The sequence below is a fragment of the Pholcus phalangioides genome, unplaced genomic scaffold (genome assembly GCF_987345545.1).
Source record: "Pholcus phalangioides strain wild (caught in Gottingen) unplaced genomic scaffold, Ppha-v1.0 ptg000009l_1, whole genome shotgun sequence".
In the NCBI taxonomy this organism is placed as follows: domain Eukaryota; kingdom Metazoa; phylum Arthropoda; class Arachnida; order Araneae; family Pholcidae; genus Pholcus; species Pholcus phalangioides.
Window position 1 is genome coordinate 18,025,522 of NW_028301602.1, and position 15,641 is coordinate 18,041,162.

The 15,641-nt window shown below is 36.5% G+C and overlaps 1 protein-coding gene across 1 annotated transcript; it reads left to right on the forward strand.

The window, feature by feature from the left end:
* The first annotated feature begins 540 nt into the window (after window positions 1-540).
* LOC149082168 (cofilin/actin-depolymerizing factor homolog) lies at window positions 541-15,090 on the forward strand. Its single transcript, XM_089235687.1, has 3 exons — window positions 541-902; window positions 6,507-6,790; window positions 14,275-15,090. Exons 1-3 carry the CDS (start codon window positions 900-902, stop codon window positions 14,432-14,434), a joined length of 447 nt encoding a protein of 148 aa, XP_089091813.1. The 5' UTR covers window positions 541-899; the 3' UTR covers window positions 14,435-15,090.
* The last annotated feature ends 551 nt before the right edge of the window (window positions 15,091-15,641 follow it).

Here is a 15,641-nt window from a genome sequence, read left to right on the forward strand (position 1 = left end):
GGAGACACGATAGTCCACTATTTGAATCCGTGCCTAGCGAGGATTCCCGAGATTGATCTGATTTATTAAAATTTCATTCATAATAAAAACTATAAAGTACCTCACTCTTGGATGAAAGTAGAGGGGACCCTGGATAGGACAGGGGGCCACAAGAAAAAAATGTGATCCATAGGGGGGGGGGCATGAGCTGAAAAAGGTTAAGAAACACTGTCCTACGCTATTGCATCAACATCAAGAATCACTCCAAACAAGGTAATCGCGCGTCAGCAACAACTGTCGCAAATGAGATAATAAATATCGGATGCCATTTAAAGTATTTTTTAGAAGAGTAATCGCGGAAAGCCCAGAGAAAAGATAAGAAATCAATCAACTTTTGAAAAGAAAGAAAGAAAAGAAACGCCCCCTCGGGGAGAAAAAAAAAAAAAAAAAAAAAACCTTCAACACACACATACAATGGATGACTCATTCCAAGTATCGAAAATCATGTCCTCCAATCGATAAAAGGAAAAAAATAAAATAAAATCATATTTCAGCCAATATATCGTCATCAATTTTTTTTCAAATTCCTATCATATCCAATCAGAAATAAAAATCATTAAATTTCACCAACCCGAAATTAGTAAAATCAATTGAAAACTCGAAACCTAATATAGACGATTCGATCAGGCCCTGCCATTGGCTATTCGGACCTGACCCGCTTGAAAAGGGGAGAACCAATAGCGTATCGGTTGTCATTTCGGGGCATTTTTTTTTCTTTCTCCCTTCTCTCGCTGTCCGCCTCCTCCCACCACAGTCTGACATTGGAAGCCGGTGAAGCAAGAAAAACCGTTGAAAATTATAAAGAAAAATTATATTTTTACGTTTTATTATATATATAACACAACTCTCAATTATTTATCATGGTAAGTGCCTTAATTAATTGATTTCCATAATTAAAAACGAGAAGCTCCATCTATGACTAAACTAAAGAATTGTATCGCCGAGATGACAATTTAAACGGCGTTTCCTACCGGCGACCATTCTCTTGGGTTTTTTCCTAAGCCTAACATGTTTTAGTTTATTATTTTTATTTAATGTTATTGCATGCCAACGAAACACCGTTTTAAAGTTAGGGAATAATAGAAAATAAAAGTAATAATATATAAATAAAGGTTTTTTTTTGTACTTCATGAAGGGGAGGTTTGTGTGTTTCTCGGGTCTTTATTTTTGAAACTCGTGGCTCTAATTATAGAAAATGGAGGGTGAGGGGAGGAAATACTGTTTTTGGGAGATCCTTTGGCTCCGAGTCAATGGTTGGAGAAGAAAGAAATGGGTCTTTTTCTCTTGTGTGTGAAATTGAAGCCCTTTCCCTTGTTGTTTTAAGGGCTCCGAACTCATTTCTTAGTGTTTTATAAGAAAGCCATTTCTTAACGTTTAATTTTTTTTATTATTTTTGGATCAGTTTTTTAAAAGGCTCGAGATCGTCTCGATCGGGTCCGCGAGCAGTTTTTTTTTTTTCGGTTTGATGAATATAATTTGAATTTTTGTTTTATATCCCCGAGCGATTTGGTTGTGGTTTCCGAGATATGACTGTTATTAGTTGACGAGTTTGAAGAGATTATGGTTCAGTTTCGTTTGGTGAATTGGTGATTGTGTTTTAAGTCGTGATTGTCTAGTCATGCCTGGGCCGGTGAGTGAGTTGATTCATTATTCTCCCCCACCTCTCCTGAGAAATTATTCTTTAACTTTCAAGTTGGTGTTACAAATTAAGTTTTGAAGCGTTGATTAGCACCATTTGGGGTGCTCTTCCACTTTTGAATTAATGTTCCAGTTATCTTTTTTTCCCTGATGAAAATGAGTTTTTAATTACCAGAGGAATCGATCATTCAAGTTTCAAAATGTTGTGTAGTGGAAATCCTATGTAATGACCAGGGTTTAAGCTAAGGTCGCATTTTGCGAAAAACGCGAAAGAAGTAGCCACTTTCGCAAAAATGCTTACAGGAGGTACGAAATGAGTAAGACATCCAACCATCAAGCATTACATTGCATTGTAGCATTTTGCTGAAGTATTTTCCCCAATTTTTGCTTTTTTGCGAAAGGAATTTTTTATCCAGCTTAAACACTGGTAATGACATCTATATCTACCGCTTATGTAAGGATAGGCTATCTCTTGGACTCTGGGTTGGTCTGATTTTGCGCAACCTGAAAAAAACCACCAAAAACTAACCTTAAAACTGTACAAATTTGCAAACAATTCTAATAGTGTTATTGAATTGTGCCATGTTATCTTGGGTGGCCAATTTATTTCTGTTCGGAGAGGGTCAACATAATGATCAGCTATAACGTCACGGGCTGCATCAGTGGTGTAACTTTGGTGTATAAGCCGCTTATAATTGAACTGGTTAAATTAATTTCATCTTTAGAAATAAAAAGTGTGTAAGCAGTTGGTTCCAACAAGATGTCTTGATTAACAGATAGTTAAAATAATTATCACAAATTTAATTTTTTCACTACGTTTACATTGTGGACCGTAAAATATCACTTCACGGGTCACATACCAGCTGTTGGCCAGTCCTACTCTAAAGAGAAATACATTCATAAATCTGTATTCAATGCTATTTAGATTATAGGGTTGGGGGAAAAACCCATTTATCATAAGATGCAATATAATTTGGCATTCCCCTCTGAATTTTATTTAATGAGCCATTACTGTTACAATAATTACATAAATAATTGATATACTACAGGGTCTGTTATGTTTATATATATAGGTTACAGTATATATTACTTGCTTTCGTCATGCTGCAGTATCATGAGCCTGAAAATCCCCGGTTTTTGGAATATCCTGACCAGCTTGGGAGGGTGCTCTTCCACTTTTCAATTGATGCTTCAGTGCTTGGTTATTTTTTTTCCTCTCAAATGGGTTTTAATACGAGAGGAATCAATCGGTAACGGTGAATTTAAGTTTCAAAATATTTTATAGTGAAAATTCCTAAATGGCACCTATATAAATTTCTTATTTAACGATCTCTCTTGGACTGATGTACTTTTCAGAACAGCTATAGTATAATCCCTTTTGTCAATTTTCTTTCAAGAAAAACTGCTAAAAGTATGATCAGAAGTTGCCAAGAATGAAAGTCGTGTTTTCGGATGTCTTTCTTGCTGAAGAAAAACATTGTCAAAACAGGGGATAATACTATGGCTGTTAATCCCTTTGACTATTTATGGGAACATATATGGTCCCATTATGATTTCAAACCTTTACTGTGGTAAAAATTGTTTGTAAAGTAATTTTAATACAGTGAAACCTCCTTTATGGTCAGCGGTGAGACTAAAAAAAAGTGACCATTAATCGCTGGTTCAAACTGCATGCTTTTATTATATGAGAGGAAAATTATTTTCGCTGTAAAAGAGGGGATGATGACCGCATTTGAGGGGTGTCTGTTAAAAGGGGTTTTGCTGTATAATCCCAGTCGTAGAGCCTGACCAGTTGCTCATGTTTTATTTTCAGTTACTTGGATTGGTGCTGCAGTTGCCACTGACGTATGTTTACGTCATTGGTTATGACTGGACATTTGTCCCAGCCTCGTTTCAAATACCACTTGGTGAAAAAAAATCAAAAACTAAATATGCTATACAGTAAAACTTGTCTAAGTTGGACGCTACGGTTCCATCAAAATTGTCCAAGTTATACAGTTGCAAAGACATATTTGACGGCATCATTAAAAGACCTAACTACACTTACAAGCATTAACTTTTTTTAGTAGGTTTTAGAAAATAACCACAAAATATACATTTAATTTCGAATAATATTTTACAATGAAGAAATTTGAAAGCATTAAAGTATATATTTTTAGTGTAATAGCAGTTTAATTTTATTTTACTTGATATAAAATTAATGCTTAAGGAAAGTCCTTTTTAAAAAGCATGGTTTTGTTCCACTGATGGTTGAAATCACTTTTAATTTTATGTCGTAATTCAGTTTCCATTACTTTGCCCAAAGTCACCATACATTGTTTTCTTTTTGGTCAACTTTGACCAAAGTTTGGTCTTTCCAGCAGGGCCCTAAAGGGCTAGGGTATTTGACGTTTCCCCCAGAAAAAATTATAAGAATCATCTTTGGCTGGAGTCCCACCCTTGCGGAAGTCATGCTTTCGTTTACTCATAAAGGTGTACATCTGTTACCTGGTTGGTCTATTTTCAGTTGTGTGTGTGTGGCAAATTTGCATGGCGTTTATTTGAGGAAAAATAATTGTTGTTCTGAATTCGTCTGTCAAATCATGGACGGGGGGGGGGGGGCAGACATTCTTTCTCCCCCCCCCCCCGCATCAAAAATGGACTCGACTGAGCTAATGTATATACGTATATGAATTGACATTACCGTGCTCTTACTTTTTTTCAGCAAAAGCTGACCAAGAACCATAATTTATATGGGGGAAAAAAAATTCCCACTGAACCACTCCCAAATAAGTAGTAGCCAAATGTTGAAAGAATCAACAAGCCTGTAGTAGGGGGAATAGGAGGTTTTTCAGCTTCTGGCTTGAAATGCCAGGTAGATCTTTGACGTAGCAAAAGTGAACGTTGATCATATCACTTATATTGTACAAAATTCAATAAACAGTTCTGGGAGACCGTGGTCCAGCCGAGAGGTGAGCAGAGACCCACTGGGTTACTCTGATGGAATGGTCTGGGGAATGAGATACTTGGAGGGGCGTTGCCTACGCATGTGTCTGAGGCTCCAGAGTGTGATGGAAGTCTTTTTACTCTTCAACCCACCCCCTTGGGGATAGCAGGCAGTAAGTCATCCTTTGACAGGCCTGGGTTGATGTCGGATGTAACTTTATAATGCACAGAAAGTTTCAGATTTTGAATGGTAATTTTCGAAAGACTGCTTTAGCTGAGTTGGGTGATGTATTTTCAGGAGTTTAATAAAACATTAGAACTCCAATAGGGATTTCCAAAAGTGACCTAGTGGAGTGCACCAGGGAAAAGAAAAAGCATGACTTTTTAAAATTCTTAAATCAGATTTTTTTAAATTAAAATTTAACTGACTGTGCTTATTAACAAAAACAAATCTTGTTAGTCATTAAGAATGAATGTTTTTATATCCCTAACTTTTCTCTTAATTGCTCAAATTTAACTAAGCATTAATGAATAAACTACAAACTCTAAGCAAAAAATACAAACAAAAATTCTGTTTATGTAACATGAAAGATCGTTGAGCCTCTAAGTTCATGGATTAATTAATTTCATTGGATCAACATTTTTCTTGTAGAGAAAAGCGCTTCTATCCATCCATTATTAAAGCGAATGCCTGTCAGCAACTCGTTATTATACATATGGTGCAGGCATCACAGTTCACTCGATGTATAACCAAAGGGCCATTCAGCATCTACTAAAAAACAAATTCTATAGATGAGATTGTTACTTGTACAATTAGTGGATGTGTTTCCAACTTGCAGGATGTTGCTTAAAATAGTTTACATATTTTTACTCAAAGATTTAATGAGTTTTGGTGAAAAAATGAGCGAACTCAATTTTAATACAAAAAGTACAAGTCGAAAGCCCAATGATATCTATGTTGGTACAATGTCTATTACTTTGAATCATCAATTACAGCAAGGCTTTATACAGAAAATTAGTCCGGTTTTTTAATCATGCAAACCCTAGTGCCACATTGCAATGCACGGAATATAGTGCAGTAATATCTAAGTTTCTCCCCATATTTTGCTGAAATTTCTTCCATGCACAAAATCTAGAAATAGAACTGCTTTCTTTCTGCATTTGTATCTAGGCATTAAGTTAAAGTCTGTATTTACCCTAAAGATCTATATTTCTTTTAATCACAAACTTTACCATGTATCAATAAAATGCCTATCACGCCAGGTTACTTTTACTTCAATATCATTGAAGTTGTGTAAAGGGAAAAACAAAACTCATTGTGATTTAAATCAGCATACCCTAAGTGGCTCATTTACGAGGTTTGTATAGGATTTTTTTTTTTTGACTGGTTGCATTTGAAATTGTCCAAATATAAGAAAGTGTCCAAGGCGACAGGTTATACTGCTTTTGTGATTTTGATCTATTTTATCTATTTTCATTGTGAATTACGTCACAATAAAAAATACACGTAGTAAAAGGGGGGAGACTATAACGAAACATTATTCTTCACTGTTATTTGTTTCGCAAAGTAAATAACCTACTTTATAGGTAAAATTAAAATAACCTATTATACGCATTCAGTTTTAAGCTGAGAAAATTCGTTAAATTGTAAACACTGTACAATCACTTGAATATTTCTCAATGTCATAACAAACATATTTGCCTCTGAAATTATTTCAATTCTGTATAAATTTAGCGATGTATTTTATCGGGTGTGTATATGTTTCGTGGGTGGTCTACTTTCAATTGTGTGACGAATTCGAATGATTGTTTATTTGAGAATAATAATTGTTTTTTTAAATTTTCACCAAATATCATTGAGAAGGATTCTATTTTTCCTGTTAATGTTTGTCTCCTAATTGCAGTCTTCAGGTGTGACTGTGTCGACAGCGGCAAAGACTGTGTACGAGGAAGTCAAGAAAGACAAGAAGTACAGATACATAATCTACCACATCAAAGATGAAAAGGTCATAGACGTGGAGGTGACCGGTCCCCGTGATGCTACTTACAACGACTTCCTGGAACAACTGCAGAAATACAAGACTGAATGTAGATATTGCGTGTTCGATTTCCCAGCAAACATTCCCGTTGAGAGCGGCGGACAGGAGAAGTCTTCCATGTCTGTTGATAGGCTGGTGCTCATGACATGGTAAGAATTCTCGATTCTAATTTATCTGTATTGTTTTCAGTATAATTTCTTGAACTCATCGAGACCTTTGTAAGTAAGGTCTTCCAATTTAATTGTTTTATTTTCAGCAAAAAATTGAAAATTTAATCTTTTTGCTTTGGTTTTTAAATTTCGGATTAGGTGTTTGCTGAATGAGATTCCTTTCATTTTTCAAACAACAGCAATTTACACTATCAGGAGATAGAAAGATGACACAATGATCAATAACAATTGGAACAGGAGAGTGTTAGAGAAATTGCAGGTTTTACCATATAGACGGCCAAGTGGGTTTTCCGAGATTCCAGCTGCAATATTTCAACCAGTTTTCATTTATGTGAAGTCCCTGGGTGGGCTTGTGGATAAAGACACAGCAAATTGATAAGTAGCGTTTGCAGAGCATGTCCTTAAGGGCTGGACAAATCCTAGGTCTTCATGGCTTAAAAAAATTGATATTGGTGCCTAAAATTTTCTTTTCGTAGTTACTAAATTGCAAGTTGAGATCACCAACATGAAAGAGGGTCACTTAGCTCTGAAAAAGCCAAAAAAAAACATGATTTTGGATCCCCTTCCTTTGGGTATATTTTTTGTGGTGCTTAGATTTTCTTTGTGATTTTGTCCAGCTTAAATGATTGTCTAATGAAACTGAAAGAGATCAATGTTCTATCTCAGTGGTTCTCAACTTGGGGCCATATGGCCCCCTTGCGGTCCTGGGATATTCTAGGGGGGCCACGAGAGAAAATCAGAAGAAAGGTGATCCATGATAGGTGGTGAAGGGAGTCATAGAGAGCTGTGACGAGAAAAGCTTTAAAAGTGAAACATAGTTGAAAAACATTACTACTTTCAGAATCCATCAGATCCGTCTATAGAACCAGAGACATCTTAACCCTTGGGTCTATGTGGGCATGACTCGAGTCTTCATGTCTATAATGGAGGGAGGGGACTGCACTATATGGGATCTGGTAATTTCATACGTATTATTTCCAGCTAAGTATGGAGGGCCGCCAGAGCAACGGTTGATATGTTGGGAGGGTCGATTTATCGTGCAGATTTGTTGGATCGTCCGGTATTTTACTCAGACCATTTTTTACCATATAGTTTGACTCCTGGGAAAGATAATCCACCATTTGAATTCGTGCCTAGCCAGGATTCCAGAGATTGATCTGATTCATTTAAGTTTCATTCATAATAAAAAAAAATAGGAAGTATCTCCCTCTTGGATGACGGAGGCCACGAGAAAAAAATGTGATCCATAGGGGGCCATGAGCTGAAAAGGTTAGGAAACACTGTTTTATCTGTTGTCTGTTCTGCAGTATGCAAGCTGCCCCCAATGTGTGCTTCTACGGCTCCCTTTAGATGACTGTATTGCGATTCCTCTTTTTTGATCATGTTGGAATTTGTTAATGGGTTCTCAACCTGGGGTTATATGGTTACCCCTGCTCCTAGAATATTCTAAGGGCCATATGGGAGGATCTCTGATGAAATGAGAGCTATGATAAGAGGCAAAGCAGGCCATAGAGAACGGTGAAAACATAGTGCTTTCAAGATCAAATATGGTATAAATTTTGATTATTTTCAGAATCCAGCAGAGCTGTCCATAAAACCAGGGTCATCTTTGCCCATGTCTCGGGCTGCATATTGGGACCCACACGAAATCTAATGATGTAATTTTTGAATGCAAGTAATTATGCAAATATGTAAGCTGTTATTTCCAGCTAAGTATAGAGACAGTAGAGAATAACCTTGCCGCGATACTTATGGTGTTGAGATGACCACGTATAAAAACCCCTACAGAAAGGCACTCACTGAACTCTAGCTGAGGGTGGGGAGGATCCAGGATGGGTCGAGAGAGGGTCAATTTATAGGTTTGTTGGATCGTCCCATATTTTCTATTCGGTTCTCGAGATGAATGATCATCCACCTTCTGGATCTGTGTCTAGGATTTCTTGTACATTACAAATTTAGTTTAAATTCAATAAGTAGAAAGGTTCTCTTGGATGGAGAGATGAGAGAGGGCATGGGCTGCAAAAGGTTGAAACACTTCTACATGACTGGTTTGTAGTAAATTTGCATGGTAGTCTCGTTACTCTGGTATTACAACTTCAAAATATTTCTTTACATTTGTAGTGGTATTTTTCACATAGATGTCACACCTACTCATGTACTTTTTGTGTCCAACTGTTTGTTTTTATTTTTATTTGCCTATTTCACGGCTTGACAAATCCCAGGTGCCAATTCATTATGGGTACTAAAAAGTTGCCGTTGGCATGTAATTGTTTTATGTATGATGACTGAATTGAAGTCTGAAGATTGCACAAAATTATCAAATTGTATCGGCATGTGTCTGCAAGCATGTTTTCAAGTCCCAGAAAAGTCAATGCATATATTATTTTGAGCAAATTGTATCTGGGGGGGGGGGGGGTTTGGCACCTAAATTCCATTTCTCAGTGTTTTTATAAATAGTCAAGTTTTCGATAAAAGCAGAGGATACCTATACAGAGCTGGATGTTTATTTGGTGCATGGCAGAAAACTTGCAGTCATTGGCGTACGCAAGGGGGTTTTTTGGGGTTCTAACCAGGGTGTAAGTTATGTAAAAAATGAGGGGAAAAGCTTTAGCAAAATGCTATAATGCTAATGATTGATGGTTGGATATCTACTCGTTTCTTACCTCCTGTATGCAGTTTTGTTAAAGTGGCTACTACTTTTCCATTTTAAGATTTTCTTTTGCATTTTGCGAAAAATTGACCATAACTTAAACCCTGGTTTTAACACCCCCAATCCCCCCCCCCCCCCGTGCCAAGATTGTTTGCAGGAAAATGTAACACACACACGCGCACACACACCTTCTCATAAGAGGAAAATATCAACCCCCCCTCAAGAAAATTCTGCGCATGCCTATGCTTGCAGTGGCTTCATGCTCTTTGTTATATCTTTGATACACGTGACAGGTATTTGATGTACCATATATACTCGTGTATAAGCAGAGTTTTTTTGTGGAAAAATTCGTTCAAGTAGGGGGGTCGACTTATACTCGGGTCAGTTTTTGATGTAGTCATTTTTGTAGCAGTGTTCGAGAAACCGGCATTATTGGCATGGAATATGTTCAAACCCCTATAATGTCAAAGATGAGGCAAAGAAATCGAAAACATCATTGGCTTTGATACCGGGTGGGCTAATGTCGATTGTAAAGCCTTATGGGAGTATGAATAAGTCAAAGGCTATTTGAGGAATTTGTGGATCGAATGGATGTTCCGATGATAAAGAAACTACAAAAAGTGGTGCCTTGAAGAAACCCGACATTGGCCTAGTGTGCCAATGGGTACATGAGGCGTGGAATTCTGTTTCCACCGAAATTATCATCCGATCCTTCAAAAAGTGTTGCATTAGCAATGGGATGTGCGGAACTGAAGATGAAAACGAAGATGTCGCATCCCCCTGTGATGATCTGATGGATTACCATGAGCTTGGAGACTCGGAAGAAACAGATTAAAAAGTTTATCGTTTTCTATTGTAAATTTCCGTAAACTATTAATTTTGCATGAAAATATAAGAATTTTTTTTCTCTGAAATGCATGGATTTTTTGGGGTCGGCTTCTACACGGGTTTTCAATTTATTGCGATTTTGGTGGTCCTGAAGGGCGGGGGGGTCAGCTTATACACGGGTATATACGGTATGTCAGATTTGATTATACAGTAGAGCCCGAAAAGTGAGTTTCTGGATAATTTGAGGTAAGGCGGATAATTTCCTTCTTGATAGTCTTTTTGTTTTTTTCCAAGAACTAAATGCTTTTCCAGGAATACTATGTAGTATGTACATTTTGTAGTGATTTTTGAGTTAGGGCTGTCTATTCCCTTTCAAAAATATTAGACTTCTGAATGGACATAGACCATTTAACTTTTTGGGTTTGCTGAGATAGGAGTAGGTTTGGCTGTTTCTTTTTTTAATTGTAGAGAATGATATTGCCCCTAACTGCTTAGGTAAAACCATTGGAAAGGCAGTATCAGACTTCGAAAAATCTGAAAAGTATAAGGAATATATGTGGAATCAGTCCTCTCGGGAAAGGCCCATCATTGGTCCTCCACGTCTGGTAAAGGCAGTATTGGATCCACGTGTTTTGCTACCCAATGCCCAAATGCAAGCCCTAAATAAGATTTTTGTTGCTCATGCGACTTAAAATTTTGTGCTTTTTGTTTCCACTTAAAACTGTCATCCTTTGAATTTTTCTGCCTCGAGTTCTCAGCCCTGCCAAACGTGTGAAAAAATTGTTTTCACATTGAAATTACCCCGTGCTGGGCTAAAAGTATCTTTTTGTTGGGTTCTGGACTCTGGTTTACTTGCAGGACCATCATTTCAACTTTTTCCTGGAAGGAGAACATTTACTCAATGCATGTATGTATATACCATTTCTAGTGTATTTTCTAAAACTAGGGTGCCCTGACCCCCCAAATGACTGGTCTGTTTACTTGCACTGATAATGCAAGTATTGAGCCTGCAGCACTTGTTACGGAGAGAATGTTTTGTCATAGGTGCTCTGATAGGGAGAGAATGGTCTATATATATGACCCATAAGGGTGTATGCAAAGTGGGATTACATTGGATCTTCATGAATAAGAAACTTCAACCTCATAAAGTTGCTTGGGAAGAGGGGGGGGGGCCTCATGGGGCCTAAGCCCCTAGGTTCCAGGCCCTATGAGATGCTGTATTTAAATGCACTCAATTGAAATTTTTTTAAATATATATACATATATATTTGAGTTTTTTTATTGGACTATAATAATGTTGTCCCTCCCCCATGACAAAGCTCAATATTCATCACAACTGAGAGGCTTCAGGTCAATCTTGACATGTCTGGATCCATAATTTTATGCAGGGTCTAGAAAATGGACTTAAATTTCAGTTAGTTGGGCCCCCACTGTTTTGCATAGTTCTGTAACAAGCCCTTGGCTGACGGGAGATGTTCTGTGGTGTTTTCCACACTGAATTCTTTGTTTCAAATTCTCTGAGATTGTTCTATGAATATATTGCTTTTTCCGAATGCCAACCATTGGTAGAGTTAATATTGAAACTTGACAGATCCTTAAGTCAGAGTTCCTTTCATGAAAACCTTATTTTCCTCTTTTGAAAATGTGGATAACTATTTTTAATGAAGCATGCAGTCGTAACAAGTGTATATAACAAATTTCAGTACTCTTGCATATTAAAACCATATGACACATTTCTGACACCAGATTGGTGTATTTTGACTTGGGTACACCAATTAAATCATTTAAATCACTTGATTTAAAAAAAACTGATTCAAATCAAAATTTAATTTTGTTTTTCCTTTACGTAACTTTAATGATATTGAAGTGAAAGTAACATGGTATGGTGTGCGTGTTATTGATATGTGGTAAAGTTTGTGGTCAAAATGAATATAGATCTTTGGGGTACTGGGGTATACACTGAAACTTAATCCCTAGATACAATGTAGAGAAACAGCTGGTCTATTTTGTGCACGGAAAAAATTGCAGAAAAATATAGGGAGCTAAACTTGTATCACTGCACTAAGTATTTACAATGTGACACTAGGGCAACATAAATATTGTTAAGCTTAAGACTTTAGTTTTCGTATTTAAATTTACAGTTTGCTTGTTTGTTTTACCAAAAACTCATTAAGTCTGAAATAGAAAATGTGTAAATTATTAACCATCATATTAGTTGGGAACCCATCATAATAATAAATGCATCTTTCAATTGCACAAGAAGCAATCTTGTCAATAGAATTTGTTTTTCACCAAAACTCTTAAACGAGTAAAAATATGTAAACTATTTTAAGCAACATCATGCAAGGTGGAAACACATCCACTAATTGTATAAGTAACAACCTCGTCTATAGAATTTGTTTATTTAGTTGATGCTGAATGGCCCTTTGGTTGTACATAGAGGGAATTGAGAAATTGGCACCATAAATGTGCTACTGAGTTGTATTCACTTTAATAGTGGGGTGGGGGGGGGGGCTCTCACTAGAGTAAAAGCATTTATCTGTACAGGAGAAATGTTAATCCATAAGGTTAATTTGGACTCGAACTTTCATGTTACATAAACATTTTTGGTGTATATTTGATTGCAGTTAGTTTATTCATCTATGCTGAAATTAATTTGAGTGATTAGGAGAAAAAAGCAGTGTTCAATATATGCTCACATTTGTTTTAATTAATAAGCAGTCTGTTAATTTTAATAAAAAAATCAGATTCTAAAAACATGATTTTTTTTCATACCTTGGTGCCACTTGGTGAGTCACTTTTGGAAACCCCAATTGTCGTCTATGGGGTTCTAATGTTATTTGAACTCCTGATAATGCGTCACCAAACTCTGCTAAAATCACTTTTGTGAGTGCACTCTTTTGAAAATTGTCATTCAAATCTGAAATTCCCTTCAACGTATATGATATAACCAATGTTCACTCTTGTTATGTCGAAGATCTCCCTAGCATTTCAAGGAGAAACCCAATAAAGTCTTTATTTCCCCCTTTCGCTATAGGCTTGTTGACAGATTCTTCATAGGGCCTCCAAAGCAGAATGTACCAAAATGTGCGACGTACGTCGCAGAACAACCAGTGCTGTTGCAGAACAATCTGGAAGAATTTTAAGAATAGTGTAGAAAAACGCTATTATGTACATGCGAATTTTTACCGCAGAACATTTTCAGTCAGCTGAGGGCTTGTTGCAGAACATTGCAAAACATTCTGCTTTGGGGCATAGAGCTACTTATTTGGGAAAGGTTATGGGAATTATTTTTTTCCAACGCAAATTTCGGTTCTTGGTCTGCTTTTGCTGGAAAAGTATTCATGGCAGAAATTCACCATTTTAAAAAAGTTTGGTTTAAACCACTTGTTGGCTTTTCCACTTCATAAACAAATTTTAGCTGGACCATCTGTAAACCTGTGGGAAAAAAAGCAGGTAGGTGATATGAAAATATGAATCCTTAGTGGTTAACTAAAATTTTTTAAAATTAATGAGCAATCTTAATTTTAAAAAAAGCGGCAAACTTTTTTGCCACCTCATTCCCCCAACTATTGGTCATTCGCTTGCTCACATATTCACCCACTTGCCCGATCACTAGATCATTCACTGATGAACTCCTGGCGAATTTTCCGTGAATCATTCTAATGTAGGAGGCTTTGTTATATGTATTACTTGCACCGCGAGATGTGGCTCGTTTATCAAGTCAAAATTTGTTCAAAATTTTTGCTTGTCTGACAAAAAAATTTCTAAATTTGAAGTTTAACTATTAGTATTGACATTACTGAGGCGGACTTTTTTTGCCATTTTTACAAGAAAGTACCGATTTTTTTATTTTCAAATAGTAATTTAAATAGTCTTACCAAAGAAATTAATGAGGGGGTGTCACTGTTGGTAATTTTCAGACAGAAATGTTAGACATTTTTTTTTTGATAAAAATTAACCTTTTTCCTCATTCGATCAACAGGTGCCCAGAAAGTTCGAAGATCAAACAGAAGATGTTGTATTCAAGTAGTTACGATGCATTGAAAAAGGCACTGGTTGGCGTGTACAAGTATGTTCAGGCCTGTGATTTCGAAGAGGCAAGTCAAGAGGCCATAGAAGATGCTTTTCGAAAGGGGAAATAGGCTAGACACATCCAAGTTGGCAAACAAGAAACGGCCGGAGATGAAAATTTTCAAAAGCCTGACTATGCCGTGCTATACTCTATCACTGCTTTTTTTTTCTTCAAAAATTGACTTTTTTTGATTTTCCCTCTCAAGAAATGTCCTAACTTGTTTTTCTACCGTAAGATCTTGATAAAGTATTAACCTATTTGATGTAATTCATCCAGGAGTGCTTGTGGAATGTATCGGCCTATTTACTACGATTCTTTTCCCTGTTCTTTGTAATTCGGAACATTCACATATATATCCATAAGAAAAAAATGTAGAAAAGTTCCTGTTTTTTGTATGCAGTCAGATGAATTTAGTTTTTTTTTAAAGAAAATTGATTTATGCAAGTGTGAATTTTAATCGAGAAAGTTGTGAATGATATATTTGGTATACATGTATATTTAAAAAGTCGCGTTTTTCTTGGTGTCGATGTTGGAAGAATGAGGTTTTTTCTCCTTGAAAGTATATCTTTAGCATGATTCTGTTTTAAGATCCGAGTTAGTTTTGTATTCTGAGGTGCTGTTTTTTTGTTTTGTTTTTTCATGGATGCTTAAATGATGCAGCACTCCTGAGTTTTGCATGTGACTGCAGTTTGTATGTAAGCACAAAATAAAGAAAAAAATTTTTCACTGATGTAGAAAATTTTTAGTCAAGATGTTTCAATTTTATATCATTTACGGGGCTTTATGGATTTAGATGGCTGAAACATTCTTTTACACGTGGATTTGTTTATCAATTAATTTATATGTACAGGGTGGGCAAAAAAATTGGGAACTTTGAAAATGAATAAAAACTAAAAAATGGTTGACACGAATATTTTAAAACGGGAAAACAGCCGGTAGGTGGCGCTGGTATGAGCGACTTCGGTGAAAATAACCTGCGCTCCCCTAATACCAAAGCCTCTTAATCTTTGCCTAATACACAACCAGTTCGCCGTTATAAACCGTGTATGTGGATTTGTGACTTGCCTGCAATGTGTTATCCCCGAAGGTGGTGTGGGGTACTGCTGTAATAAACGATTTGGAGGCATTCTCTTCGTTATTTGCGTATCTTTTCTTTGATTTGTGCACGTCAGCGCCACCTATCAGCTGCTTGTGAGTTTTTGTCTTAAAGAAATTTCCCACGACCTAACGATGCTAACCCTGAAAGCGTTTTTATTTCGGTTTTCCCGGTTTTTATG

Coding starts and splice junctions, on each gene's coding strand:
- LOC149082168 (XM_089235687.1), top strand. Junction 6,791..14,274: donor AGGCTGGTGCTCATGACATG/GTAAGAATTCTC, acceptor TTCGATCAACAG/GTGCCCAGAAAGTTCGAAGA.